This window comes from Rana temporaria, chromosome 6, assembly GCF_905171775.1.
Source record: "Rana temporaria chromosome 6, aRanTem1.1, whole genome shotgun sequence".
NCBI lineage: Eukaryota > Metazoa > Chordata > Amphibia > Anura > Ranidae > Rana > Rana temporaria.
In genome coordinates this window covers 130,096,097-130,123,799 of record NC_053494.1, presented here as the reverse complement: position 1 = coordinate 130,123,799, position 27,703 = coordinate 130,096,097, and the positions used below count along the sequence as shown (strand labels likewise).

Sequence of the window (27,703 nt, the reverse complement as noted above, 5' to 3'; positions counted from 1 at the left end):
TGTGAACTTTAGAACCCCCGTTAAAGTCTATGGGACTCGAACATTTGAAATCTAAAGTGCTAATTTTAAGGGCTAATATGCAAGTTATTGTCCTAAAAAGTGTTTGGGGACCTGGGTCCTGTCCCAGGGGACATGTATCAATGCAAAAAAAGTTTTAAAAACTGCTGTTTTTTTCGGGAGCAGTGAATTTAATAATGCTAAAAGTGAAACAATAAAAGTGAAATATTCCTTTAAATTTCGTACCTAGGGGGGGTGTAAAGTTAGCATGTGAAATAGCGCATGTTTCCTGTTCCCCCAAAAATTCACACCAGACCCCTTATCCGAGCACGTTAACCTGGCCGGCCGCAGAAAAGAGGGGGGGACAGAGTGCCCCCCCTCTCCTGAACCGTACCAGGGCACATGCCCTCAACATGGGGAGGATGTTCCCATGTTGATGAAGACAAGGGCCTCATCCCCACAACCCTTGCCCGGTGGTTGCGGGGGTCTGCGGGCTGGGGGCTTATCAGAATCTGGAAGACCCCTTTAACAAAGGGGACCCCCAGATCCTGGCCCCCCCTATGTGAATTGGTAATGGGGTCTGTATCCAGCGACAGTTGATCTCCGGTCCAGCGATGAGAAGATCCATCCATCCAGAGCGCAGCCACACCGACCTCCTCTCTCCGCTGGACACAGCCCAGCGAATGATGTGGCTGAAGCTCTGACATTTCTTATATAGGGGAGGCGGGGGCCACCCATCACGTGACCCCACCCCCTCTGACGCACCCTCTGCTACGTCACTGGGGAAGCCCAGCAAGGGGGAAGGCAATGTTCGAGTCGAACATGAGTTCGACTCGAACTCGAAGCTCATTGATATTTATGAGATAGAACCATGTGTGTGGCAGAATAGCATGAATAACTTTTCTTATCTGGATATTTGTCCCTCCACACATCCCTTAGGCCAAGATTTGAATTCAATCTAGCAAATGGAGAGGGAGGGACCATCAGAACCAGCGTCCTGCCCCAGAGGACACGTATTAATGCAAAAAAAGTTTTAAAAACTACAGTTTTTTTCGTGAGCAGTGATTTTAATAATGCTTAAAGTGAAACAATAAAAATGAAATATTCCTTTAAATATCCTGCCTGGGGGGTATGCCTAAAAAGTGGCAAATTTTTCCTGTGTTTAGAACAGGACCACAGCAAAATTACATTTCTAAAGGAAAAAAAGTAATTTAAAACTGATCGCGGAAGGAATGAATTGTCGGATTTTGACAAAATATAGATAAAACTCATTGAAAAAAAATGCATCCCGCCCAAGTCCATTACTAGGCCCTTTGGATCTGGTATGAATAATAAGGGGAACCCAAACCATTTATTTTTAATTGCGTGAGGGTCCCCCCAAAATCCATACCAGGCCCTTCAGGTCTGGTATGGATATTTAGGGGAACCCTGCGCCAAAATAAAAAAAAATGGTGTAGGGGTCCCCCAAAATCCATACGTGGACTTATCTGAGCACACAACCTGGCAGGCCACAGAAAAAGAGTGGGGGATGAGAAAGCGCCCCCCTCCTGAACCGTACCAGGCCACATGCCCTCAACATGGGGAGGGTGCTTTGGAGTCCCCAAGGCACCTTGTCCCCATGTTGATGGGGACAAGGGCTTCATCCCCACAACCCTTGCCTGGTGCTTGTGGGGGTCTGTGGGGGCTTATCGGAATCTGAAAGCGCCATTTAACAAGGGGGCCCCCAGATCCTAGCCACCCATGTGAATTGGTAAGGGATACATTGTACCCCTACTAATTCATAAAAAGTGTCAAAAATAGTAAAAAAGACCAGAGACACTTCGGGACAAGTCCTATATTAAAAAAAATGTCCCACAATGTAGATCCATCTCACGCCGTCTGACGAACCGAAAAAAATAAATAAAAATAAAACCCTGCAAAGGCTCCGCCTCCTTTGGAGGCTCCCGCTGAGTGACGCTCCTTCTCGATGACAGCTGCTATATAGCTGAGGGTGGGGCCACCCAGTGATGTAAACGGGTGACCCCGCCCCCCCTCTGATGACGCTCATCAGTACCTCCTTATCAGTGCCCATCAGTGCTGCCTAGCAGTGCCCATCAATGCAGCCTATTAGTTTACAACAGGGAAGGAAAAACATTACTTATTTGCTAAATTTTATAACAGAAACAAAATATATTTTTTTCCCCCCGAAAATTATTGGTCTTGTTTGGTTAGCAAAAAAAAAAAAACAGTGGTTATTGAATAACACCAAAATAAAGCTTTGTCTGTCTCAAAAAATTAAAAAAAATGAATATGGGTGCAGTGATACAACTGTATTTCAAAGTGCGACAGCACTGAAAGCTGAAAATTGGCCTTGCCAGAAAGGGAGAAAGGTACACACTATAAGAAAATCGGGTAAACATTTTTGTCCAAAGAATTTTCTTACGATTTTGGTATAGTGTGTACATGGGCAAAGGGAATTGTCAAGTGCTACAAAAGTTACAAAAGTTTACAAAAATACATAAATTACAACAAAACAGGGATGTTTTGTTGTAATTTATGCATTTTTGTAAACTTTTGTAGTAAGTGTATTTTTAATAACTACTTTGTTTAATTTCTGGGAACCGAGATAGTGCTAAACATCATTGGCATCTTAGGGCAACATTAAGGCCCCATACACACGAGAGGATTTATCCGCAGATACGGTCCAGCGGACCGTATCCGCGGATAAATCCTCTCGAGGATTTCAGAGGATTTCTATGCGATGGCGTGTACACACCATCGCATTGAAATCCGCGCTGAAATCCTCTGCCGATGACGTGTCGCGCCGTCGCCGCTATTATGACGCGGCGACGGGCGCGACGCTGTCATATAAGGAATTCCACGCATGCGTCAAATCATTACGACGCGTGCAGGGAATCCCTTTAGACGGATGGATCCGGTAAGTCTGTACAGACGAGCGGATCCATCCGTTGGAATGGATTCCAGCAGATGGATTTGTTGTGCAGCACAGCAAATATCCGATCTGCTGGAATCCATCCCAGAGGAGATTTCTCCGCGGAAACAGATCCGCTGGCGTGTACACACCATAGGATCTATCCGCAGAAACCCATTTGCTGGGATTTATCTGCGGATGGATTCTATCGTGTGTACGGGGCCTTAGAGTAGCCCTTGACAATTCCCTTTCCCCTTTTCTATCTATTTATAGGATGATGGTACCCATCCCTACATACTTTTTTTGTTTTTTGAGGCAATACCCTTTAATCTCATAGTGTGTACACAACTTTCGACAGCTGATTCCAACTTTTCGAAAATTCTCAAAGGTACAAACTCACAAAAAAAATTTGTAGGGGAAGAGAACGTATGATTTCTATTTCATGTGTACCGTTTTTGTATGATTTTATTACAAGAAAAATCAGAAAAGAAATACTGCGCATGATCAGAAATAATAAACCACAAAAAAAAACACAAAAAATGCCTTTATTGTACAAGAATTTTCATAAAAATTTTTGTTCATCAGTTCTGATTTGCTGAAAAAAACAAGGAGAATCAGACAATCGTTCACCCGATTTTCTTATAGTGTGTACCCCACTTAAGTGCCCAGTAAGCAAGTAAACTGCTCAGTAAGAGTGTTCATACTTGAAGAGGAACTTAGGCACGCAGATTGTCCTCCCCTTCGCTCTTCCACTCCACTTTTTTTTTTAAAGAGGCAAGTGCTCAGATGTTTCGTTGGTCTCTTCACGGTATTTGGGGTTCCCGCACATGATCACAGGTTCCCCCAGCTTCTGCTAGATGGGTACTATAGCACCAACTGCATCTGTAAGCATGCGCAGAAATAAGTTGCCCGTGAGCAGATGAGCCTCAAGGTTGTAGTTTAGTAACATAATACCTCCTGGGATGTCATGCAGCAATCAATTGGAGGCCTAGGCCGGAAATCAGGAATTTCTGCCTTGCAGAACAAAAACAAACTCAGAAGCAAACATTTAAAAAAATGTTTTGCATTAATGTAAGAGGAAGGACAAGGTGGCAGAAGAAAAAAAACTTGTTTTGATGAGTTAAAGTTGTATTAAACAAAAAAAATGAAATGTGATATATTACAGCTTACCAATCAGTGGATATGTGGTGACTGTATTCGTTTTAATTTTTTAAGCTTTTTTTCCCCTCTGTTTTCACTTGGTGTTCCTACTAATACCACACCTCCTGGATTGGAAAGTCTACAATTTGGATGGTGCAACAGTGTAACCTTTGGGTGGCAGCATTGTAAGGCTTGAGTAAGGGTGGTTTTAGATGCACTAGCAGATTTAGTTACACTGACAACTTGAAGCCAAATCCAGCTAACACTTTTTATGCAGTTAAAGCAAAAGTTTTACATTATTTCTATTATACACAATTTATATAGCGCCAACAGTTTACACAGCGCTTTACAATGTAGGGGGGGGGACAGCACAATTTCAGTACAGTTCAATACAGAAGGGACAGGAGGGCCCTGCTTGTAGAGCTTACATTCTAAAGGGAGGGGGTAGTGGTACAAAAGGTTATAGCTGCAGGAAATGATTTTATGGTGGTGGCTCACGGACAGTTCTTAGGTGGGTGTGGGATAGGCTTCTCTGAATAAATGACAGGTTAGGGGCTGATCGGACATACCGGGGGAGGGAGTTCCAAATAATGGGAGGGTCTCTGGAGAAGTCTTGAGTGTAAGCATGGGAGGAGGTAACAAGGGAGCTAGAGAGCAGGAGGTCCTGGGAGAAGCAGAGGGGACAATTTGGGTGATATCTGCAGATAAGGTTGGTGATGTAGCTGGGGGCAATGTTGTGCCTGACCTTGTATGTTGTGGAACTTGAATTTTGAATTGTATAAGGTGGGGTAGGGGAAGCCAGTGAAGGGACTGGCAGAGAGAAGCAGCAGTCACTGATCGGTTAGTGAGGTGTATTAGTCTAGCAGCAGAATTCATAATAGACTGAAAGGGGATAGCCTGCGTAAGGCAAGCCATTAAGGAGAGAGTTGCAGTAGTCAAGGCAGGAAATAACCAAGGAGTGAATAAATTGCTTTGTGGTGTCGTTAGTCAGGAAGGGTTGAATTCTGGAGATGTTGTGGAGGTTAAGGTGGCAAGATTTAGCTAGTGATTTGATGTGGGGGCTGAAGAAGAGGTCAGAGTCAAGGATTACACCCAGCACCCTGGCATGTGGGGAGGGACCAATGGTTGTGCTGTTGGTCTTAATGGTAAAGTCATGGGGGGGGACCAGGAAGGAGGAAATATAACAAGCTCAGTTTTAGAAAGATTGAATTTGAGAAAGTGGTGTAACATCCATACCGATATGTCATTCAGTAAGTTGGAGATCCGTGAGGAGATTGAGGGGGTGAGTTGAGGAGTGGAGAGATAAAGCTGGGTTTTGTTGGCATAGAGGTGGTATTGGAAGCCATGGGAGGTTATCAACCGGCCCAGGGAAAAGGTATAGAGCAAGAATAGGAGGAACCCAAGGACGGAGCCTTGGGGTACCCCAATAGAAAGAGGAAGAGGAGCGAAGGAGATGGAGCTGTGACACTGAAAGTGTGCTAAGATATGTAGGAGGGGAACCAGGATTAAGCAGAATCACAGAGGCCAAGGGAGTGTAGTTTGCTCAGAAGGAGCAGGTGTTCAACTGTGTCGAAGGCAGCAGAGAGGTCTAAGAGTATAAGTATGGAGTAATGGCCATGTTTTAAAAGTTAGTAGGTCACTGGTCAATTTTAGTAGGGCAGTTATGGTGGAATGTTGTAGGCGGGAGCCAGACTGTAGGGGGTCGAGAAGGTTGTTAGTGAGGTAGCAACTAATTTGGTCTTGAACAAGGCATTCAATGAGCTTGGAGGCAAACAGGAGCAGGGAGATGGGTCTTAAGTTATTTAAACAGGTGGGGGTCTAGTGAGGGTTTTTTAAGTATGGGGGTAATCAGTGCATGTTTGAGCGGGGAAGGAAAGCTGCCGGAGGAGAGGGAGAGGTTGAAGATGTGGGTTAGGATAGAGCGGGAAGTTGGAAGTTGGTCGCAGTAATTGTGAGGGGACAGGGCCCAGGGGACAGGTGGCGAGATGGGCCATGGAGAGGAGTTTATCAACTTCATCTGTGGTAACTGGGCAGAAGAAGGAGAGTACATCTACTATTGGAGGAGGTGGACAGACAATTTTGGGGGTGGGAATTGGGTATAGGAGGATCGGGGTTTGGTGCAATGTGCCCAGACATTAGTTTACATAAGTTAATAAATAAAAGCTGACCATTGTAAGCAACCTTGTTAGTGGTAAATGTTTTTTTCTCAAAACTGTAGTAGCCACATCTGCAGGACAGCTTGTTCTGGGTAGATTGCCAGGTAAAAACAAACAAAAAGAAAAAAGAAAACGAATACAGCCATCACATCTAAGAATCGGTAAGTTGCAATATAATAAATGCTTGCTTTCAAGTTTAAAACTGCTGTAAGTTCCTACATAGTAGGCACACAGCCGTCTTAATATCATTATGAGCCCCTGGGCAAAGTAATGCTCTGGTGCCCCTACAATAGAGACAGTGCAGGTAAACAATCACCAAGTAGGTAGGAGGCAGACAAGCGGAGCTTCTTGTTTTGGGTGGAGCTCCGCATTAACTACATGAACAATCATTCTGCACAGCAAAGAAACAGCGGGGAAAATACTACATACATAAAGTAACAAAGCTGTCCTGTGCATATAATATATCTAAATAAATAAATAGTGCAGCGCAAGTGAATATGCCTAAAAATTCAAATAATCAAAAATAAATACATAATAAAAAATATAAATAACATAGAGTCCATAAATTTATGGACTCTATGTTATTTATATTTTTTATTATGTATTTATTTTTGATTATTTGAATTTTTAGGCATATTCACTTGCGCTGCACTATTTATTTATTTATTCATTTTGAGATATTTTTTTGGATTATATCTGCAGTGCTGGCTTGCAATCTATTTTAGTTTAGTCTTATATTTTTTCCAGCGCTGAATCACTTTATCACATATAATATATCTGCTAGAATGATGCCTCCCCATCACTCTGACCCCTACACCCCAGATATCCCCTCAGCACTCTAAACCCTCTACACCCCAGATATCCCCCCAGTACTCTAAACCCTCTACACCCCAGATATCCCCCCAGCACTCTGACCCCTCTACACCCCAGATATTCCCCCAGCACTCTGACCCATCTACACCTCAGATATTCTCCCAGGCCTCTGACCCCTCTACACCCTAGATCAGTGTTTCTCAACTCCAGTCCTCGGGGCGCACCAACAGGTCTTGTTTTCAGGCTTTCCATTATTGTGCACAGGTGATTTTATCAGTTTCACTGCCTTAGTAATTAACACAGCAGTTTGATCTGAGGGAAATCCTGAAAACATGACCTGTTGGTGCGCCCCGAGGACTGGAGTTGAGAAACACTGCCCTAGATATCCCCCCAGCACAGCAACCATACCATACCATACCATAAGATACCCCTTATATTGTGACCCCACTACATCCCTGATACCCCTTACAATGTGGCCTCTCTACATCCCTGATACCTCTAGCACTATAATAGCCACCTAAGCTACCCCAAGCATTGCTACCCTCTAAATACCCCAGACCCCCCCTAAGCATTGTTTTCCCCCATACACCCTTGATATCCCCCAGCACCATTATTCCATCCATATAGTACCCCCTTTTCCAGTGGAGATACAGTGCATGTAAACTTTAGGCTCTGTGTCCACCTCCAGCAGTGGATTCACCTATACCAATCAAGCAGGCGGAAGGAAGGGTGGAGGTGGGGGCATCCCTCCGGGCATTCCAAGCCTTTCGGTGCAAACAGTGCTGGACAGCTGGGCTCACCATGACACATCCACAATGCTACTTCAGCAGGTGGGCTCTCAGTGCTGCCGACTCAGCAGCTACCACTCCAGCTCCAACCCCGCAGTCTTCGAGTCCCGAGCATTCAAGCTGCATGGGGTGGGGTCAGAGCATCACTGGCGCTCCCTGCTGTCAGTGAAATAATAGGTATCGTACTGCACAGCCTGCCTCTCCTGTCTATCCATCACTCTCAGTGCCATCATGGGGCCCCCAATTTCGGTACAGCCTGGGCTCAAGGACCAGCTGCTTTGGGGAAAGTGCAGGGGCCCCCCTGGCCAGTGCCCAGGTGTGCCATCTCATTAAGACAGCCCTGAGTAGGCAGCACAGTTTATCATTACAGATCGTGGTTATATCAGTCTACTGGGTGCTCAAATGTATAATAAAATGAAATGCAGATACCAAGGCAATATTTTTATAAACTGTATTTGAGTATAATACTGGACTTTAATGTTGCAGTTGTTTTCTTTATTGATTTTGTTTAATATAATATTTGTTTTTTTACAGGGATTCTTTGTTTCAATAATTTATTGTTACTGCAATGGAGAGGTAAGTCTACATTTTAAAAGTATAAGATCTACAGAGAAGGAAGGAAGGAGCTAGCTTACCTGTAGTATTTATTTACCTGTGTAGTTGCAATGCAGTAGTCTACTTGATTAGCTGTGGGAAAGACAAATAACGTATGAGTACTGCAGCGCTTTGTAGAAACGAATCCCCCTCCTACGTGATCTACACATCAAACCCTCGAACACCATCAAGCCAACAACCATTGACCCTATGACTAAAAGTCAGCAGGAATTGGGAAATGCATAAGGGTGTGTGGTTTGGTGGAGACATGTGGGGAGAGGCTGCTCTGTATTGTTTATTCACCTGGGCTGGTCGTGAGTGGTGGTGATCATTTCATTTTTACACTTATTAATCCCTGGATTGGCATTAAGACAAGCCTGCAACCCATGTCCTGGGACATAGGGATATGCTTTCACTTCAACTTTGAGCGACGCCTAAAGTAATCAAACAGATCACCATCAAACCAGTGATGTACAAACTTAGAAAGGAGAAAAAAGTATGTGAGTCTGTTTAGTGAGAAATACACATATACATACACGTATATACTGCCTAAGTCCACTGTAAATCTTCTGTGAAACTTTCTTCTTTATAACTTTATAAACCATCATACAACTCTCAGTGCTCAATGAAAGTCTCTCTGTGGTCATTCACCTTTTTGCCTGGTGCTAACCTATGCTTGAACCTATGTACATCAGCTAGGTTAGGCACGCTTATTATTCCATACATAGGAGATCTGTGATGTCCTCAGCTGGATATCACCAATACATAATCAGACCAATCAGAAAAAATATATAGTGTAAAATCATTAAAACCAATTTATTACTATAGAAATATAAATTACACTCACTCTGTTCCTAATATGCTTTAAGAGACTGTTGGATTGGTTTCTTATCCTTCCTACTTGCTCTAAAAGCTGGCCAACTCTCCTGTCTCATCACTCCACTACAACCCCCCGGGATTGCATTATCCAGTCTCTGCCTTATATGTTACATGTGTTATGCCAGGTACACATGACCATTTTTCATGTCATAGAAAAAAACTATGTTTTTCTCGACGTGATTCCTCTCAAGCCTGCCTTGCATACACACGATCGTGATAAAAAATGCTTGAGCAAAGAGCAGTGATGTACAACACATTGACTGCACTATAAAGGGGAAGTTCCATTCGAATGATGAACGGATTTTCCCAGGTGGGGTTATTAGGCAGCTGGTATGGAAGAATATAATACCATGTAGTAAAAAATTATATTTATTCACATGTTAAAAAATCGGACAGAAATGGATAGCAAAAATTAGTAGAACATGAGCTATAACAGGTGCACAAACAGCGTTCCATTCGAATGGCGCCAGCCTTTGGGCTGATTATATTAATTTCCCGTCACATAACTTTCTTCTGAGCATGCGTGTTTTTTTCCCGTCGTTAAAGCGTACACACGACCGTTTTTCACAACGAGAAAAACGACGACGTGAAAAAAGAGAAAAAAAAATAGAGCATGTTCTAAATTTTTAATGGACATTTTTCGTGTTCGCGAAAAATGCTCTGAAGCCTATACACGACCGTTTTTAACAAACCAATTTAAAAAATAAATAAATTCTAGTCATGAAAAACGGTTGTGTGTACGCGGCATTAGACTTCCTCAGAGGCTTGGAGACTGGAGACGCACTCTGCCATTTATCTGCTTTTTCCCAATCCCACATTCATAATGACTAATAACTATCCCTGCCCTTCTGTTCACTTATGCAATCTGTACTGTTCTCATTAACCCCTTTTCTCCTGATCTCCTTATGCCTCCATTTTGTATCACCATGCCAAAAGTTATAATGTCTCATACTATTTATAGTGCACTAAGGATGGCCATACACACTGCAATCTGATTATACAATCTCACCTGTATCCAGCAAAACCATGCAATACTAGGACAAACCTACACAATCCAATCAACCTCCATCAAATCATATAGTTCCCTACACTTCACAGCTGTTAGCAGATCCAAAGGAGGCATAATTAGACTGAACAGTTCATGGCCAGTTTAAGATTAATCATCACTAAAAACAATGAAAAATAATATAAATAAAAAATACTGCCACATCTAAGGAAACACATCTAATGCCGCATACACATGATCGAAATTTCCGATGGAATTTTCCATCGGAATTCCGACAAAGCTGACTTCCATCAGTCTTGCAGACACACTGTCAGACTAAATTCTGACCGTCCAATACGTGGTGACGTAAAACACTACAACGAGCTGAGAAAAATTAAGTTCAATGCTTCCGAGCATGCGTCGACTTGATTCAGAGCATGCGTGGGTTTTTTCTCCGTTGGAGTTGCACACAGACGATAGGAATTTTCGATCGTTTTTTTGCCCATCGGAAAAAATTAAAACATGTTCTATTTTTATTACTCCGATGGAAAAAAGTCCGATGGGGCCCACACACGATTAGAATTTCCGATGAATAAAGTCCATCTGACTTTTTTCATTGGAAATTCTGATCGTGTTTATGCAGCATAAAAGCCAAGAAATGTAAAATTTACAATTGAAAATTGCAGGACAAAACATTAACATTTTATTGTATGCAAAGAGACAGAAAAAGTGGTGGAGCCGAGAAAATAGGGTTACAATCAACTACCTACTTGCTAAAAAGAAGTCTGACAGACAATGTGCAATTACAGTACAAATTCCTTGTCAACTGTAACTCAGAAAAAAAGTTAAAAGCATGATGATGACATTGTAAATTGTTTTTAGAGACATGGATGAAAGCAAAACACAAAGTGATAGACTGCTTGAATATGCTAAAGTTGTTTCCCCGTGAATACAGTATACAATAGTTGAATTGCAAGCACTACAAAATCAAAATGGGTGAATAAAAGACTTAAATCATAAAATCTGAAGCAGCTGTTCTATTCTTTACTTTTTTTTTTCTTACTTTTTTTTCTTATTCCTTCATGAAATGTAACAATGCAGTCCAGTGTTCTCAAATGTCTAATTTTCACATTACATAATCTATAGTCATGTAATAATGTAGGTAAACCCTATAGAAATGTTTCACTTTTTTAAAGTATTTGAACAGGCAAACATCAGATCCTGATTCAAATAGTGCCTACAGATAAAGGTGAGATACTGTACTTGAACAAATGACACATAATATTGACACAGCAAATTAATTTTCATGATTTTGAATAAAGGAAATGAAGATTTGCCATAATAAGTACAAAAATAAGTACACTTCTATATTTACCACCACTGCCAAAGATTAGAACCCTCTTAGGGAGTATGAAGGTTTTTAATTAAACCTCAGACATCTAGAGTCTGGTATTCTTTTCGCTATTGACTTGTGTGCTGTCATTATACCAAGATCAATATAGCTATCTAAGGCTCTCAGGAAGAAAGTTGTGGAAGCCTATAAATCTGGCAAGGGATTTAAAAAGATAACCAAATGATCTGAAATCAATCTTTCCATTGTAAGGAAAATAATCTACAAATGGTGTAGATTGAAAATAATTGCCAATTTGTCCAGGACTGGCTGGCAAAGCAAATTCAACCCAAGCACTGACCATTTGATGCTAAAAGAAGTCTCCAAGAACCCCAGAATTCCACTGCAGGGTGTTCAGGTAGCTACTAGTTTAATATTGCAAATTGTAGGGAGGGTCATGTAGTCCTATATAAAAAAACAGGAATGGTGTCACCATTTCACGAGTACAGAAATATATAGGGTGCAGCTACCTGAAAATAATTTTAAATATAAGTTCAGATATTATCAGTGTGACTTTATTGAAGAGTCAAATGTGTGGTGCAGCTTCCAGCAGAATTACAGTCACGGGCCCGGATTCAGAAAGAATAGTCTAAGTTGTAGGCGGGCGTAGCGTATCTGAGATACACTACACCGCCGCAACTTAGGGCGCAAGTTCCGTATTCAGAAAGAACTTGCGCCCTACGTTACGGCGGCGTAGTGTAAATGTGTCGGCGTAAGCCCGCCTAATTCAAATTTGGCTGGTAGTGGGTGTGTTGTATGTTAATCAATCACAACCCCATGTAATTGATGCTCTTTACGAATGGCCGTTCGTGGACGTATCCCAGTGCGCATGCTCCAAATCACGTTGCAAATAGTCAATGCTTTCGACGTGAACGTAACTTACGCAAAGCCCTATTCGCGAACGTTTTACGCAAACGACATAAACGACGGAAAATTTGACGTTGTCACAACGTCCATACTTAACATTGGCTTTGCCTCATAGAGCAGGGGTAACTTTACGCCGGTCTGACGCCTTACGTAAACGACGCATATAGATATGCCGGGCGCAACTACGTTCGTGAATCGGCGTATCTAACTTATTTGCATATTCTACTCGTAACTCTACGAAAGCGCCACCTAGCGGCAAGCGTAAATATGCAACTAAGATACAACGGTGTAAGAGACTTACGCCGGCCGTATCTTAGTAAAATTCTGGCGTATATTGCCTTCTGAATACAGAAAGAAGATACGCCGGCGCTTCCTAGAACTTACGCGGCGTGTCAATCGATACGCCAACGTAAATTATATCTGAATCCTGGCCACTGAGAGTGTCCTGTAACCCTAGCTGTGTCTCCCCAAACCAAAAGGATCTCTGTTCCACAAGGACCTGCCAGGATACTGCCACTTCTCCACCTCAGGCAGTTGTAAATACTCAATTTCCACCACCCTGTGAAGCACCCGTATGCATGGGCGTCCGCTCCATAGGGCAAGGGAGGGCGAGTGCCCACCCCCTGGAATCATGAGAGAAGACACTTGACTTGTCCCCCTGTGTTGCAATGGCTGCCGTGTACTTTTTTCTGCTACTGCCTGCTGGCTGGGGGGCTGGGGCTGCTCACCACCCCCCGGGTGCCACACATTGGGGGGGGGGTTAAACAGTGAGAGAGCAGGCCAGGATTGGTAGTGCAGCCGTGATGTGACTTGCTGACAGCGCATGGAGAACTCAGGTGGACTGACCCATTGTCACAATGCTGTGTGTCTCACTCTCAACGTCCCAGTGAGTACAACCCCCCCCTTCCACAGAAATGGAAGAGGCTGCATCAGCTCTTCCCCTCTCTCCCCTCTGTTCCTGTGTACCATCTTCCATGCTCTGTGCTGGACACCTCTGGACTTGTGTGCTGTGTCTGAAAGGAATGTGTGGGCGGGAACATTTGAACAAGTAGCCGACAGCTGAGCCACCGACTGAACTACTGTGAGCATCCTGGGAACATCAAGTAGGTTATCAGCATTGTTACTGTGTACTCTGCCCTCTCTTTCTCCCAAATCTTTCACTCCAGAGTCCCCCTCTTTCCTCTCTTGTCCTCCAGCAGTCTTTTATAAACTCTATGCTGATAGTTGGCCCCATCATGTTCCTTTAGCCAGATTTCACTAATGTGATCATAGACATTGCATGTGATTCACACCGCATTGCTGTCTAAATCACATGCGATGTCTGTGCAATGCAATTTCAGCCATACAAACTGTATGGCTGAAATCACATTTGCACCAAAACGGTGCAGGACACTTTTTTTGGTTTGCGCTGGAATCGGAGTAAATGGGTGTTTACACCTATGTAATCTGATTCCTGTACCATTTCACAGTTCTCACTGCGATCTGCAAACTGATCTGGGGGTGTCATTAATTTTACATTGACACTCGTAACAGATTCCTGCATTGCATATATGTGAACCAGGACTCAAGTGGGATCACACTGATGCACTGTGGTTCAGTTGCAGTGCTGGGGTATATGCAGTTTTCCTGCATTTACCTCCATTTTCACTACAGTCCCACAGACTTCTATTAGATTACACATTTTTGCAAAATTTTGTCAAAGCGCACCAAATGTTCTCTATACTGAATCTTTGGTGCGCTTTCAGAAAACACAGTAAAATTACACAAGTTAATAGACGTCTGTGGGACTGCATCTAAAAATGGGGATAAAATGCATAAAAACAGCCTTTTACCCCAGCACTGCGACAAACTCCAGGACACCAGTGTGAATCCAAAGGCTTCAGGATGCTGTGTAATATATAGGCGTCCAGAGGTGCAGGGGGTTGTGTAATCTAAAAGGGTCCAGAGCTGTGGGGTGCTGTGTAATGTAAAGGGGTCCAGAGGTACAGGGGGTTGTGTAGTGTAAAAGGGTCCAGAGCTGTGGGGTGCTGTGTAATGTAAAGGGGTCCAGAGGTGCAGTTGTGGAGAGGGGGTACACAGTAGTGACAAAGAGATATTGAAAGATGCAGGGGGCACAGTCAGGTGTTTTTACATTTTAATGTGGGAGGGGGTGCGCTTTTAACCCCCACTAGCGGTCAAAAAAAGGGTAAAATGTGACTGTGTGTCGCTGCTGCCCAAGCGCCCCCCTGAAAAAATTTCAGCGGATGCCCATGCCCGTATGTTCTGCTACCTGCTCTGCCTCACAGCCTCTGATGGTCTCAGGGTACTGTTAGTGACTAACTGTCAAATCTCTGGTGTGAGGCCGGATTTCTGAGAGGGTGCCCCTTGCAGCTAAGTGCACCACTCCCCTGGGGATGAGACAGGGAGTGCGGGGCCCAGAGGTGCATGGATTGCCGGTACTGCTGCTGACTGGGTAGATGCAGGCAGAAGGTAGCTTGGGTGCGCTGGAAGAGCAGACTCAGTAGCCGTGCAAGGAAGGGTTCTGGTGCGGTACCGTAGGTAAACCAAGAACGAAGTCTGGAGCCAGGCCAGGGGTCATACACAGGAATCAGTCCAAGGGTATTTATAGGAACAAGCCGGGTCATACACAGGAGCAGAGCAGAGATAAGCAGAGTCACAGGTTCAGACGTAAGCCAAGGGTCAAGCCAGAGATTCAGGATACACAGGATACAGGAGACACAGGAAGCTGATGATAATCTATCAACCTGTATGCGCCAGTGACAGGTTTAAATAGGCCGGGGGGTGTGCCCACACAGTCACGGCGTGCGTACGCGCCTCTGTGCATCTGTGTGCGCGGTCCAGCGTGTGCGCATGGGAGTAAGTCTGGCGCAGCCATGATGGACACTGGCAGGAATGCCAATAACTCAGCTATTTCCCCGACACTATCCTGCAGAAAGCTGCACCACTGGTCTCTTAAATACCCACATTGATAACTTCTAAGCTTATATTCAACACTCGTTCTGTGTTCTGTTACATATTTTTCTGTACTCATAGTAAAAAACCTTGGCTATCCAAAAAAGAACATTAGAACAAAATTACACTTTGCCTCTGAACAGACATGCAAAGACTAGGCCTTCTTGAACAAGGTCCTGATGACTGATCAATCAAAGAAAGAGTTATTTGCATGTTATAGTAGTAATGTTTGCCTGAACCAGAGATGGTACAGTATTTCAGGAGAAGTGACTGTGAAGCATGGTAGTGGAAATGTTATGTTTTAGGTTGCTTTACTACTTCAGGTCTTGGGCAGCTCACAGACATCAAGTTAACTATACATTTTGCATCATATCAAATTGTGGTCAATGAGAATGTGCGGCCATCAGTCCGAAAGTTGAAGCTGAACTGTAAATCAGCATGATAATGATCTGAAGCACACTGTAAATCCAAACAGGAATGGCTCAAAAAAGAAGACATAGCAGATTACGGATTGTCCTAGTCAAAAGCTCTAATTTGATTTCCATTGAACTTTTGTGAGTTCATTTTGAAACAGGCAATTCATTCTACAATAATCTTTCAGCTCAAACAATTTTGCATGGAGAAGTGGTCAAAGATGTTAGATGTCAGAGACTGGTGGGCAGTTATACAAAATCCAGACAAGAAATCCTTTCTGCTAGAGGGGAAAATACTAACTTTTCATACAAAGGGTGTACTTAATTTTTCCTCGGTAAACTATTACGCTATTCCATCTATTGATATTTTTGCTGAATAAATGACAGAAAAGACACATTTTTTTGTGTTTATTAATTGTAGGCACTGTTTGAATAAACAGTCTGTTTGCCTATTCAAATATATTCCATGGGATATATTTCATTTTTCTGAATGTGACTAAATGTCAAATCATTCTATTCACATATAATCACAAATTATTGATAAACCAATATGTATAAAAGTATTTTTCATTTAAAGTAGTATATCACTACTTGCTAATTAAAAGTGTGAAAATATGGTCTTCATAATGTTAATAATAACTTGCATACAGAACAATATGCTTATTTTTAGTTGTACAGGTGTTGAAAAAACATATTACAGCATGAGGTTTTATGCAATGCTTAAATTATCGTTCACATTACCCCGGGTATCATGTCAAAATGTCAAATGAGAATTGTAGGTGGATGTCTGAGTTGAGTTTGCTAAACTTTCTCAGCCTTTTTTTTTGTGTGGTTTCAACTATTTTATCAGTTTACATTCTACATTAACAGGAATATATTTGTACAGTTCCAAATTATGTGACATGAATTATAAAAATAACTTTAAAAAGCTAAGCTGTGCTCCCTTCATTCATCCAATCTTCTGCAAAAATAAAAAAAATTAATTCTAAATTGGTTATTCAAAGTTGGTAATGTCCACTTTATTTACTGAATGAGTCTCCAGTCAGTGAATATGGGAACTCTTTGACTGTTGCTTTGCAGAACATTAATGTAAAACATGTTTGCTGCCCCTTTCTGAGGGTATATAATATATATTAAACAGAAACAGATATTATTTTCCAAAACTACAATAATGCTTCCATCAGCATGGAAACATGGCTTTTCTTCAGCACACTAGCCAAACAAAGTACGATTGTATTTGGCATGAATAGCATAAAATAGTGTTTTACCAACTAAAGACTTTTACCCACAGAAGGGGTATAACAGTCCCAGACATTTTTTTTTTTTTTTTCATCAGAGAGATGGATGCTAAGCAATTCAACAGCTCAAAAGCTTGATCAGTTCCTTTGTCTCACTCCCAAACTGCTACTGCTCCACACGTCTTCTGTGAAGTAACCTGCATATAAACGCTTCCTGATGGTTCATTAAACCCCCTAGTGTCCCTTAACTAAAGGGACCATAATCTATATAAAGGGAAGTTATAGCGCTTGTCCAGGACCAGTCCCTGGCGTACAGCTGTACAATATACCATTTAAAAATTCATGAAAAATTTCCCTCTTAAAATTCCCATGATTTGACCATGTCAAAATCACAGGTTGCAATAATGATGTTGGATGATCTGGATGATAATTGATCACTCACTGTGCAAGCACCAAATGCTCACATAAGTAGCTGCAATGTCATGTAAATATTTAAAGAAACCTGTGAAAAAAATTACCATACAAATTTTGCCAATTGTACCCTCATTAAAAAGTTCATTAACCACTTGCTTACTGTGCACATATACCCCTTTCCTGCCCAGGCGAGATTTCAGCTTCCGGAACTGCATAACTGACAATTGTGCGGTCGTGCAACGTGGCTCCCAAACAAAATTGATGTCCTTTTTTCCCCACAAATAGAGCTTTCTTTTGGTGGTATTTGATCGACTGTGTGGTTTTTATTTTTTGTGCTATAAACAAAAAAAGAACGTCAATTTTGAAAAAAAAACAATATTTTTTACTTTTTGCTATAAATATCCCATTTGAAAAAAAAAAAAAAAATTCTCAGTTTAGGCCGATACGTATTCTGATACATATTTTTGGTAAAAAGAAATCGCAATAAACGTATAGTGACTGGTTTGCGCATAAGTTATAGCGCCTACAAAATAGGGGACATAATTTTTTATATTTTTTTTTTACTAGTAATGGCGGCAATCTGCGATTTTTTTATTGGCACTGCGACATCATCGGACACTTTTGACACATTTTTGGGACCATTCACATTTATACAGTGAACAGTGCTATAAATATGCACTGATTACTGTATAAATGTGACTGGCAGGGAAGGGGTTAACATTAGGGGGCGAGGAAGGGGTTAAATGTGTAGCCTAGTGAGTGATTGTAACTGTACGGGCAAGGGACTGACTGGAAGGTGACCGATCTGTGTCCCTATGTACAAGGGACACAGCATCGGTCTCCTCTCCCTGACAGGACGTGGATCTCTGTGTTTACACACAGAGATCCACAGTCCTGCTCAGTTACTGGGCAATCGCGGGTGCCCGGCAGCCATCGCGGCCGCCGGGCACGCGCATCGTGTTCCCAGTAACGCAGCAGGTGCGTGTGCGTCAATTGATGGCGGCTGGTAGATAAGTGGTTAAACAGATGAACTAATAGCAAGCAATTGTGCTGCAAGTTTGAAAACTACTTTGCTAGACTTGCGAGGCTTGCCAGTAAAAGACAGAATTGCATTTAAAGCACTCTGCCTGACACATAAGTGCATCCATGGGAAGGCTCCGCAATATCTTTGCAACAAGATAGAACCTCACAATTCGAATCGCGTTCTGCGATCCACCGACCAAAATCTGGTCAGGGTACCAAAAACCAAATACAAATCCAAAGGAGAAAGAAGGTTTGCTTTTCAGGGTCCTAGACTATGGAACGCTTTACCAACCAGCATTCGGTTGGAGGAAAACCACCTGACTTTCAGAAGACAGATCAAAACTCTGCTCTTTTGATGTCATGAGACACGACCAACTAGCGCCCAGAAGCGATTCAGTTCGCATGCGCCGCGCTTTATAAGTTTTTCATTCATTCATTCATTCAATTGCAGCAAGTCTGCATTCCATGACTCCAGATCAACTGTCTTTGCAAACATTCTATAAGTCTGCTGCAAGTTCTGGTTTAATTATGTTGTGTAATAGTCATCCCACCACAGGTGTCACTGTGGCTGAATTTTCAGCTGTAGACTTGCAGAGCTCTTGCAGTAGACTCACCATTGCAACTTTGTTCTTTGCTACAAATTGTAAAAGTGTCAACTAGAACTTGTGCTTTAAGTGCTGTGCAAGTGTACAACTTGCCAGGGAAAATGGGCAGCAAATTAACAGACATATGCCTACACACGATCGGTTTTCCCAACGGTAAAAAGTCCACCGGGAAAACCGAGGGGAAAGTCGAGAACCTGCTCGGTAGCTTTTTCCCCCTACACGGCTGGGTTTCCCGGCAGCAAAACTGCCATGAGAGCTTTGGTCAGGAAACCCGGCCATGTGTATGCTCCACCGCAGGTTTTCCCCATAGGTAAACTGCCGGGTTAAAAACCGTCAGGAATCCCGGCGGGAAAAAAGAGAACATGTTCTAATTTTTCTCGCCGGGATTCCCAGCAGTTTTATTGACGGGGAAACTGCGATGGAGCAAACACACGGCCGGTTTTCCTGGCCAAAAGCTGTCATGGCAGTTTTCCTGATGGGAAAAATGGTTGTGTATGAGGCATATCAATTCAACACTGCTACAAATTTGTGGCAATCCTTTCTTACTGTCTAGGATGATGAAATGTGTAGTGTACACTAGAAAGATATTGATATTTTACTATCTCTTTAGCTCACAGGAAGGGACACTGTATCTCACTGTATCACTGTACAGTATTTTCTGTACTTTTGCGGAAAACAAATGCAGCTACCACTTCTATGTCTTACATTTTAGTTTTTTGGGGTTTAGATGCGCTTTGGGTTGTTTAAACTATATGCCTATAAATTATAACTAATAAGCTAAATATGTTCAATTTCTTACAAAATCAGGTGCAGACAGAAATTAAGAAAACATGGACCAGATGGAATCTTGCTTTTGATTGGAAAAGCACAACACACTGTGGCAACTTCAGGTATGGCTCTGTCTTGACAAATATGACACACAGCACTAGCAGCCAATCGCATATGGTAACCAGCTCACGTATGGTGTTGATCTCCAGCAAAGTCAGTCGAAGTGTCAGCAAACAAGCCGATGGACATATAAATTTGCCAGGATATGTTAGAAGCAATTCAGATCAAGACTGTTTACCACATTGGATCCAGGAAGAGGCCAATGAGGAGGACGAAAAGCAAGTTGATGATATATCCTTAAAAGAAACATTAAGGCCACGAATGCAAATGAGTACAGAGGCAGATGTTAACAACAGAAATGAAATAGAAGAAACACTGTAATTAACTTTCACTGATGCTTCTAAGGGCAGCCAACAAAAAACGGGTAGAAGATATACAATATTTTTTATAACAATGAAATGTGCTTTGTGGAAATCTTTTTAGTTTGATTCTGCAATGAAGATGCAATGAATAGCCTGAATTTTAAGCACAATTAAAGTAAAATGACTGATTGTTCATCTCTGATCATCATGGAGAAGAAAAAAGTCATTAAGTGAACCTATAATATTTTATGTAAAGCATAAGATATTAGATTTTAAAAAAAATTCAAAATTAATTTTAGTGATGTTGATTTTAAGTTCTTATGCTTTATTTTCAGTGCTTTAAAAAATGCACTTATTAAGGGACAAAGGATTTGTGCATTAAATGACAATTGGGTTATACTGAATCCCACAGGATGATTTGGAGAGTGGGAAACTAAAAAAATAAATAAAAAAACTGTGGCCAATCTGGTATAACTCCTAGTGTTCTCGGAGAATGAATGTCTTTCTAGCTATGTATTGAAAGTTTTCTCTTATTTAAGATAATTATTTTCTTCAATCAAGATTTTATCAACATGCTGATGAGCTGAGCTCTTTATGCAGCTTTCTAGATCGGCATATAGTAAGCAGCAGCTTTAGAGGCTACACCTGGACCATGCTGAACTGAAGATTACAGGTCCAGGTTTAAATGTGACCTTTAAATACTGGGTTCTGCTTTCCAGACCTCTGTGTACTGTGTTGGTTAGTTGAAGAGTGCTTTCCAGGCACAGACACTTGTGTCTCTTAATGAGTAGGTCATGTAGGTTGATCATATGGAGTCTCTATATTTATTGAATTCCCTGAGTGTCATTAGTACCCTGTTTTTCAGTTGTTTTTTTACAGAAAGAGTTAACACACTGAAGAATTAACTAATGAATCACAAGCTGGAGTGGTGTACACGTGTACTCTACTTGCACATTGTCATTTCCCAACGATTGCTCCTATTTGTAACAGACATAAAGTCCCATCGTCGTTAGTTCTTGCTGCTGCCTGCAGTGATCTGGGCACCTCTGGCAAATTTAACCTCTACTTCTTTCAGGCTTTCAGCCACTGGTTCATGGGTATCCAAGGTTTTTGTCTGATATTCTCAATTACGTTGTCTCTGTTATTTTGTGCAATGTTTTGGATCTTATGTGCAAGGGAAGTAGCACTACTGCATCAGGTCTCTCCAGCTCATGATCCACTTAGGCCGCATACACGCGGTCGTTCCAAACCGATGAGAATGGTCCGACGGGCCATTTCCATAGGTTCACCGCTGAAATGGCCTGATGGTCTGATGTGCGTACACACCATCGTTCCAAAAACCGATCGGGTCAGAACGCGGTGACGTCAAACACGAGGTGCTGAATAAAACGAAGTTCAATGCTTCCGATGCTGTACTAACTATCGGTTTGGACTGATCGGGCAGCGGTCCATCGGTTCGATTTTAAAGCATGTTTTAAAATTTTGGACCAAAGTAAAACAGACCGATGGGCTATACACACGGTCGGTTTGGTCCGATAAAACAGAACTTTGGTTCATTCTCATCGGTTCGGTCCGACCGTGTGTACGGGGCCTAAGGAAAATCGGCGGCGGCCTAACAGTTCTGGGGTGACTTGCAGTATTCCTTCTCAAGGACCTGACACCAACAGCCTAGATTGTTGTCCCCCATTTGAGTCAATGTACTCTTTAAAGTCTTTCTTGGCTCCTTCAGGTGTGACCCTCTCTTCTGCTTTACCAATGAAGAAAATCTTTGCATCTGTGCTCGTTTTTAATGGCCAAACTGCAACTATGATTGCCGACTCAGAAAGCAGAAGCTGTAAGTGTATTTATACACCTTCCCCTTCAGACTCATTGTCTGACATACCTACACCTATAGGAACCTCTGAGCTTCTGACAAAGAGTCTCACAATTCTTTATGGATGTATTTGCCAATGAAGAGCTGCAGACAGCTGCCATAACTCACAGGCTTAAAAATGCTTTTTTGGTTCTTATTGATGCGATGCATGACCCTTTAAAATTGGAAGAACAGTTTGTAGCTTCTACAAGTGCTGTTACTAGACTGGGTTTTTTGAGAAGTACAAAATGTATAAAAAAAATCCATTTATTTTCCTTATTTGAAGGAGTTCTGTATAAAGATTTAAAACCTCCTGACAAACTATTCACTCCACATGTTTTATAGACCAATACTCAATCGGGGAGATTTTTTTAAGAGGTCTTCCCACTGTGGATTCAGTAATATCTCACCTTAGGTTACCATACTTATTGAGGATGCACTAGTATGTAAGGATCACATTGATACACATTTAGTATGATTTCCAAATCATTATTTTCATTAGCAGGTCCTGGTTTGCAACCTGCCATAGCCATGATATAAGTCTGTTTAAACCATAGTGGAATAGACACAATTAATATCAAAGGATGCAGCTACTCTCATTACTGTCTTTATTTGTAGAGCACTTAGAACGTATGCCTTCAGCCCTACATTATTGTATAGACAAACTGGTTGATGATGTCCACTTTATTTACTTAATGAGTCTCCTGTCAGTGAATGTGAGAACTCTTTGGCTGTTGCTCTGCAGAATATGAATGTAAAAAATGCTTGCTGCCCCTTTCTGAGGGTAAGAAGAGTTTCTTTCTTCACTCCTAGACATCAATCTCCAAGGCCAGACACAGGCCAGAGACCCAGTTCAATGACAAGCCTTTAGCCTCTAAATACCATAAACCTGCAGACAAATCCTCATTTATATGAAGAGATTCCCTTCCTCCCATTCAAAGGTGTGGGGGCATTGGTTGTCCTTTTGCAGACACCTATTCATACCTGAATAATATATGCTGTTTCCAGATGCTGCACGCTGGACTTGATCTTTCTGCTTCTTCCCCACTTCATGTTGTCCACTCTGCTTGCATCTCTGCTCAGACTAGCAGCCCTTCATGAAGCTCTTGCAGATCTTTCGAGCCAAGGTGGTATTGCCATTTTTTCAGGGTTTTTCAGGGTCACGGTGGAAATTTTTCAGGGTTTTTGCTCCAACCTTTTCACTGTTCCCAGATCAAAAGGAATCATCCATCCCACCTTGGATCTGAAGGATTTAAATGTCTGTCTTATCCTCCCTCCATCAGGAAGTCTGTGGACATCAAGGATGTGTACATACATGTCCCATCTTTTAGGTACATCTTTTAGGCTACCTATGTTTTACTGTGGTTTTGTGGCTTTAATGTTTGATCTGTCTTACTTTACTATAGCTTTACAATGCTCTCAGGGTAAACACATTGTATGATATTTTTACAATCCCCTATTGAGGGAACAGTTGCCACAAAGCAACCAGCAATGTGATGTCAATCATACCGATCCAAAAAGTTTAAAGGCAAATATTTTTTTCTACAGGAGTGTATTGCACCAACAATCAGCAGATCATGGGCACAATGTTAGGCTTCCTGCACTTTCAGCTTCAGGCTTCCTGCCTATACCTCTGTATGGACTTTCAGTTTGAAAGCTGTACTGAGTGTGAATGCACTACGAGTGTGCTTATCGGTATTCTCTCAGTTCATTCAAAGTCTGTTTGCCGCAGTGGAAGATGTGACTCGTAGTTCATTCATTCACAGATCGACCCACACAACCACGCTGATTTCAAATGTGATAGTGAGTGTAGGAGAGAGGAAAATCCTACCCACTGTCATGAGGAAGGGGGTAGGGGGTGCTTAATGTGTTACATGTTACACTCTAAATACAGGTATACCATGTTCAATAGGTGAACTTATTGTTTAAATGACCTGTACCTTCAAAAATAAGTGCTGGAACCCACCTCTTGAAATTTTTGGGTCGAGTCCTAGACATGGCCCAAGCCAGAATTGTCCTTTGCCATGAAAAACTTCTGATTCTCCACTTCAAAGCTTGGACTCTACAGTTCAGGAGCTGGCCATGTGATTGTGCATGACAGTTAAAGGCTTGATGGTAGCCTCCTTTGAGACAGTTTAATTTTCTCAGTTCTACTTCAGACCGCTATAACACAGCTTTTGGCCATCACAGGACAACTTGGTTTACTTTCTATTTACTCTTTAGACAAACCTATTCTCTGTGCTCTGGAGCTGGATAAAACCCTTTTCCTCCTGACTTGGAAAGTCCTAACTTTAGATGCCAGCCTTTTATGACTGAGGAGTTGTCCTAGATATCTCTATCTAGGAAGTTTCGTAGACACCATGATGTGCAAGGGACTTGGTTTAAAGAGGAATCTTATCTCCCTGTCAACATTCTAGAGCTCCAAGAGATTTGGTTGTCCTTGCAATGCTTGACACCTTGGCTGGAGGGCCATCGTTTTAGGATTCAGTCAGACAACATCACAGTAATGTTGTAAATCAACCACCAGGGAGGAATTATAAGTTAACCTGCAGCAACAAAGATAAAAAAAAAATTTTTTTACGCTGGGCAGAACTCCATGTTCACACCTAGTCTGCTGTTTACATTCCAGGCGTGGAAAATTGTCAGGCAGACTACATCAGTTTTTTGCAAATAGACTTGGTAGTATGATCCCTATATACAGAAATATTTCAGGATTTGTGTCACACATGTGAGGAACACAAGATATTGACCTCCTGGCCTTCAGGTTCAACAAAAAACTGGACAGGTTTGTCCTTATATGCAGAGATCCTTTGATCTTTGGTGAAAGCAGTGAATGCTCAGATACCTTTCCCCTTCTGAAACTCCTTACTTATCTACCTCAGAGGATCAAGATGGAGGACATTCCAGTGATCTCCATAGTTCCAAACTGTCCCATATGGATGGGGTACTCTAATTTGATCAAACTTTCAGATCGACTGGATCTTATATCTCAAATCATATTTAACCACCCTTCTTCATTATGGATGGCTTTAACAGCATTGTCTCTAAATGTTCGAATCCTTTGTTCCCTAATGGATGAGAAAAAAAATGGGATTTTCATTGGAGTTCATTTGGAGATATAGGGCCAGATTCAGGTAGAAGTGCGGCGGCGTAACGTATCGTAGATACGTTACACCGCCACAAGTTTTCATCGCAAGTGCCTGATTCGCAAAGCACTTGCGATGAAAACTACGCCGGCGGCCTCCAAATTAGGCGCGCTCCCGCGCCGGACCTACTGCGCATGCTCCGTTTTGTAACTCCCACTGTGCTTTGCGCGAAGTGACGTAATTTTTTCGAACGGCGACCCGCGTAGCTTAATTCCGTATTCCCGGATGGCTTACGCAAACAGCGCGAATTTTTAAATTTCGACGCGGGAACGACGGCCATACTTTATACAGCAATACGATTGCTGTGTAAAGTTAAGGCACCAAAAACGATGACTAACTTTGCGACTGGAAACTAGACTAGCGGCGACGTAGCGAACGCGAAAATCCATTGTGGATCGCCGTAACTCCTAATTTGCATACCCGACGCTGGTTTACGACGCAAACTCCCCCCAGCGGCGGCCGCTGTACTGCATCCTAAGATCCGACAGTGTAAAACAATTACACCTGTCGGATCTTAGGGATATCTATGCGTAACTGATTCTATGAATCAGTCGCATAGATACTCTGAGAGATACGACGGAGTATCTGAGATACTCCGTCGTATCTCCTTTGTGAATCTGGCCCATAGGCACTATCCTTTTTTGTTTGCGATCCTACTCCTAGGACGATTTTCTTCAAAAGTGAAGCATGCTAGTAGTGGGAGGACTGTACAAGGCTGGCCACTATGTTTTTTGCTTGCCAGTAGTGATGGGTTTGGGAGTGTTCTACAATGGGATATGGACACTGGCAAATAAAAATGGGCTTGAGCGTGTTTGGAATAAACCCACCAGGAACCTGTCACTGCACACTGCCAATCATAGGTAGTGAGGCATTTCCCGACCGACAGCTGCACATACACATGCTGCCTATGATTGGCGGTGTGCAGTTCCGGCTTCTTGGTGGGTTCGTTCCAAACACACCCAAGCCCATTTTTATTTTCCAGTGTCCATATTCCCTTGTATACAGCAGTGCAGCAGCTGTCTACAACCCTTCTGTAGGTAGCAGCACTTGTCTCTGAAAAACGGAATCCTGTGTCTCTTAATAAACTCCAATAAAATGTAGTTGATTTTACTGTACGTCTTAGTTTACTACTCTTTTTTTTGTAAGAAATTTAAAGCTGATCTCCAGGTAAAAAAAAAAAAAAATACACAAATTAATGCAGATCTGCCTTCATTAAAACGTTTGTAATTTTATTTTTTTAAATGCAAGCAGTGTAAGTACCTGAATTTGACTTGGCATCAAGCTCTTACCATCACTGTACAGCAGAGCTAAGATTTGGGTAAGAGGAAGAGAATTCAATAAGTGCTGCAGTGCAAGAAACGTGCTAATATGAATAGAGAACAGAAAGTAGACATGTGCGTTCCCGTTCGTAACGAATTGATTTTCGTACAAATTTGTTAGTTTTCGTACATTCGGATCAATTCGAACATCCGAAAAGCTGAAAGAACCAAAATACGAAAATTACGGAATAACGAATAAGCAAAATAACGAACAAGCGAAAATACGAACGTATGATTGGACAATCTTACTAAAATACGAAACACCGAAAAAGCAAAAGAACGAAAATGACATCTATAACAAACGATTTGCATTCTGTATTTTAAATCCTTTGTCTGTTCGTATTTTCATTCGTATGTTCATATTTTGTAAATCCGTTTCTTTGTCTGTTCGTAAATTTGTGTACTTGTATCGTTCTTTCGAATGGGCACTGGGCAGTGTAGTTAGTGAGTGATTACTTAATATCTTAGCCAATCAGCTTATCTATTTTGTGCTGAGTCACATTGTACAGTGTAAAGCCTTGTACACACGATCAGACTTCAAACAAACTTTTCAGTGGATTTTTGTCTGAAGGGAGTTGGCCGAACTTTTGAAACCGAAAAAGTTTGTCCAATAGAGTGTACACACTGTTGGATTTTTGGGAAAATGCTAATTTTGACGTTTGTTGGCAAAAAGTCAGATCATGTGTACAGGGCTAAAGAGAAAGTATATTTTAATATGGATAAGCTGCGTGTTGCTATGTATTTACGAAAGTACAAAATTATTATCGAACAAAATTATGAATTTCGAATCAATGGAAAAAAATTGACAGAATTATGAATCATTCAGTATAAACAAAAAAAATAAAACTGTTACGAAAATACGAACGGGTCTGAATAGGAAAACTTGCATCTTACGAAATACGAACGGGCCCGAATAGGAAAACTTGAGTCTTACAAAATTACAAATCTTTACGAATCTACGGAACGAGATGAAACGGAACAAAAAAAATACAAACATTTTTGTTGTGTAGACGAAACGGAACAAAAAAAAT

General features: G+C 41.9%; 1 protein-coding gene across 1 annotated transcript in view; it reads left to right on the top strand.

The window, feature by feature from the left end:
• The window catches only part of PTH2R (parathyroid hormone 2 receptor), a 359,186-nt gene extending 338,501 nt beyond the window's left edge, over nucleotides 1-20,685 (top strand). The window contains exons 12-13 of the mRNA XM_040358482.1: nucleotides 8,340-8,381; nucleotides 19,973-20,685. Coding sequence (XP_040214416.1) covers nucleotides 8,340-8,381; nucleotides 19,973-20,374 — 444 coding nt within the window. The 3' untranslated portion in view covers nucleotides 20,375-20,685. The remainder of the gene's footprint in view (nucleotides 1-8,339; nucleotides 8,382-19,972) is intronic.
• Nucleotides 20,686-27,703: the final 7,018 nt, after the last annotated feature.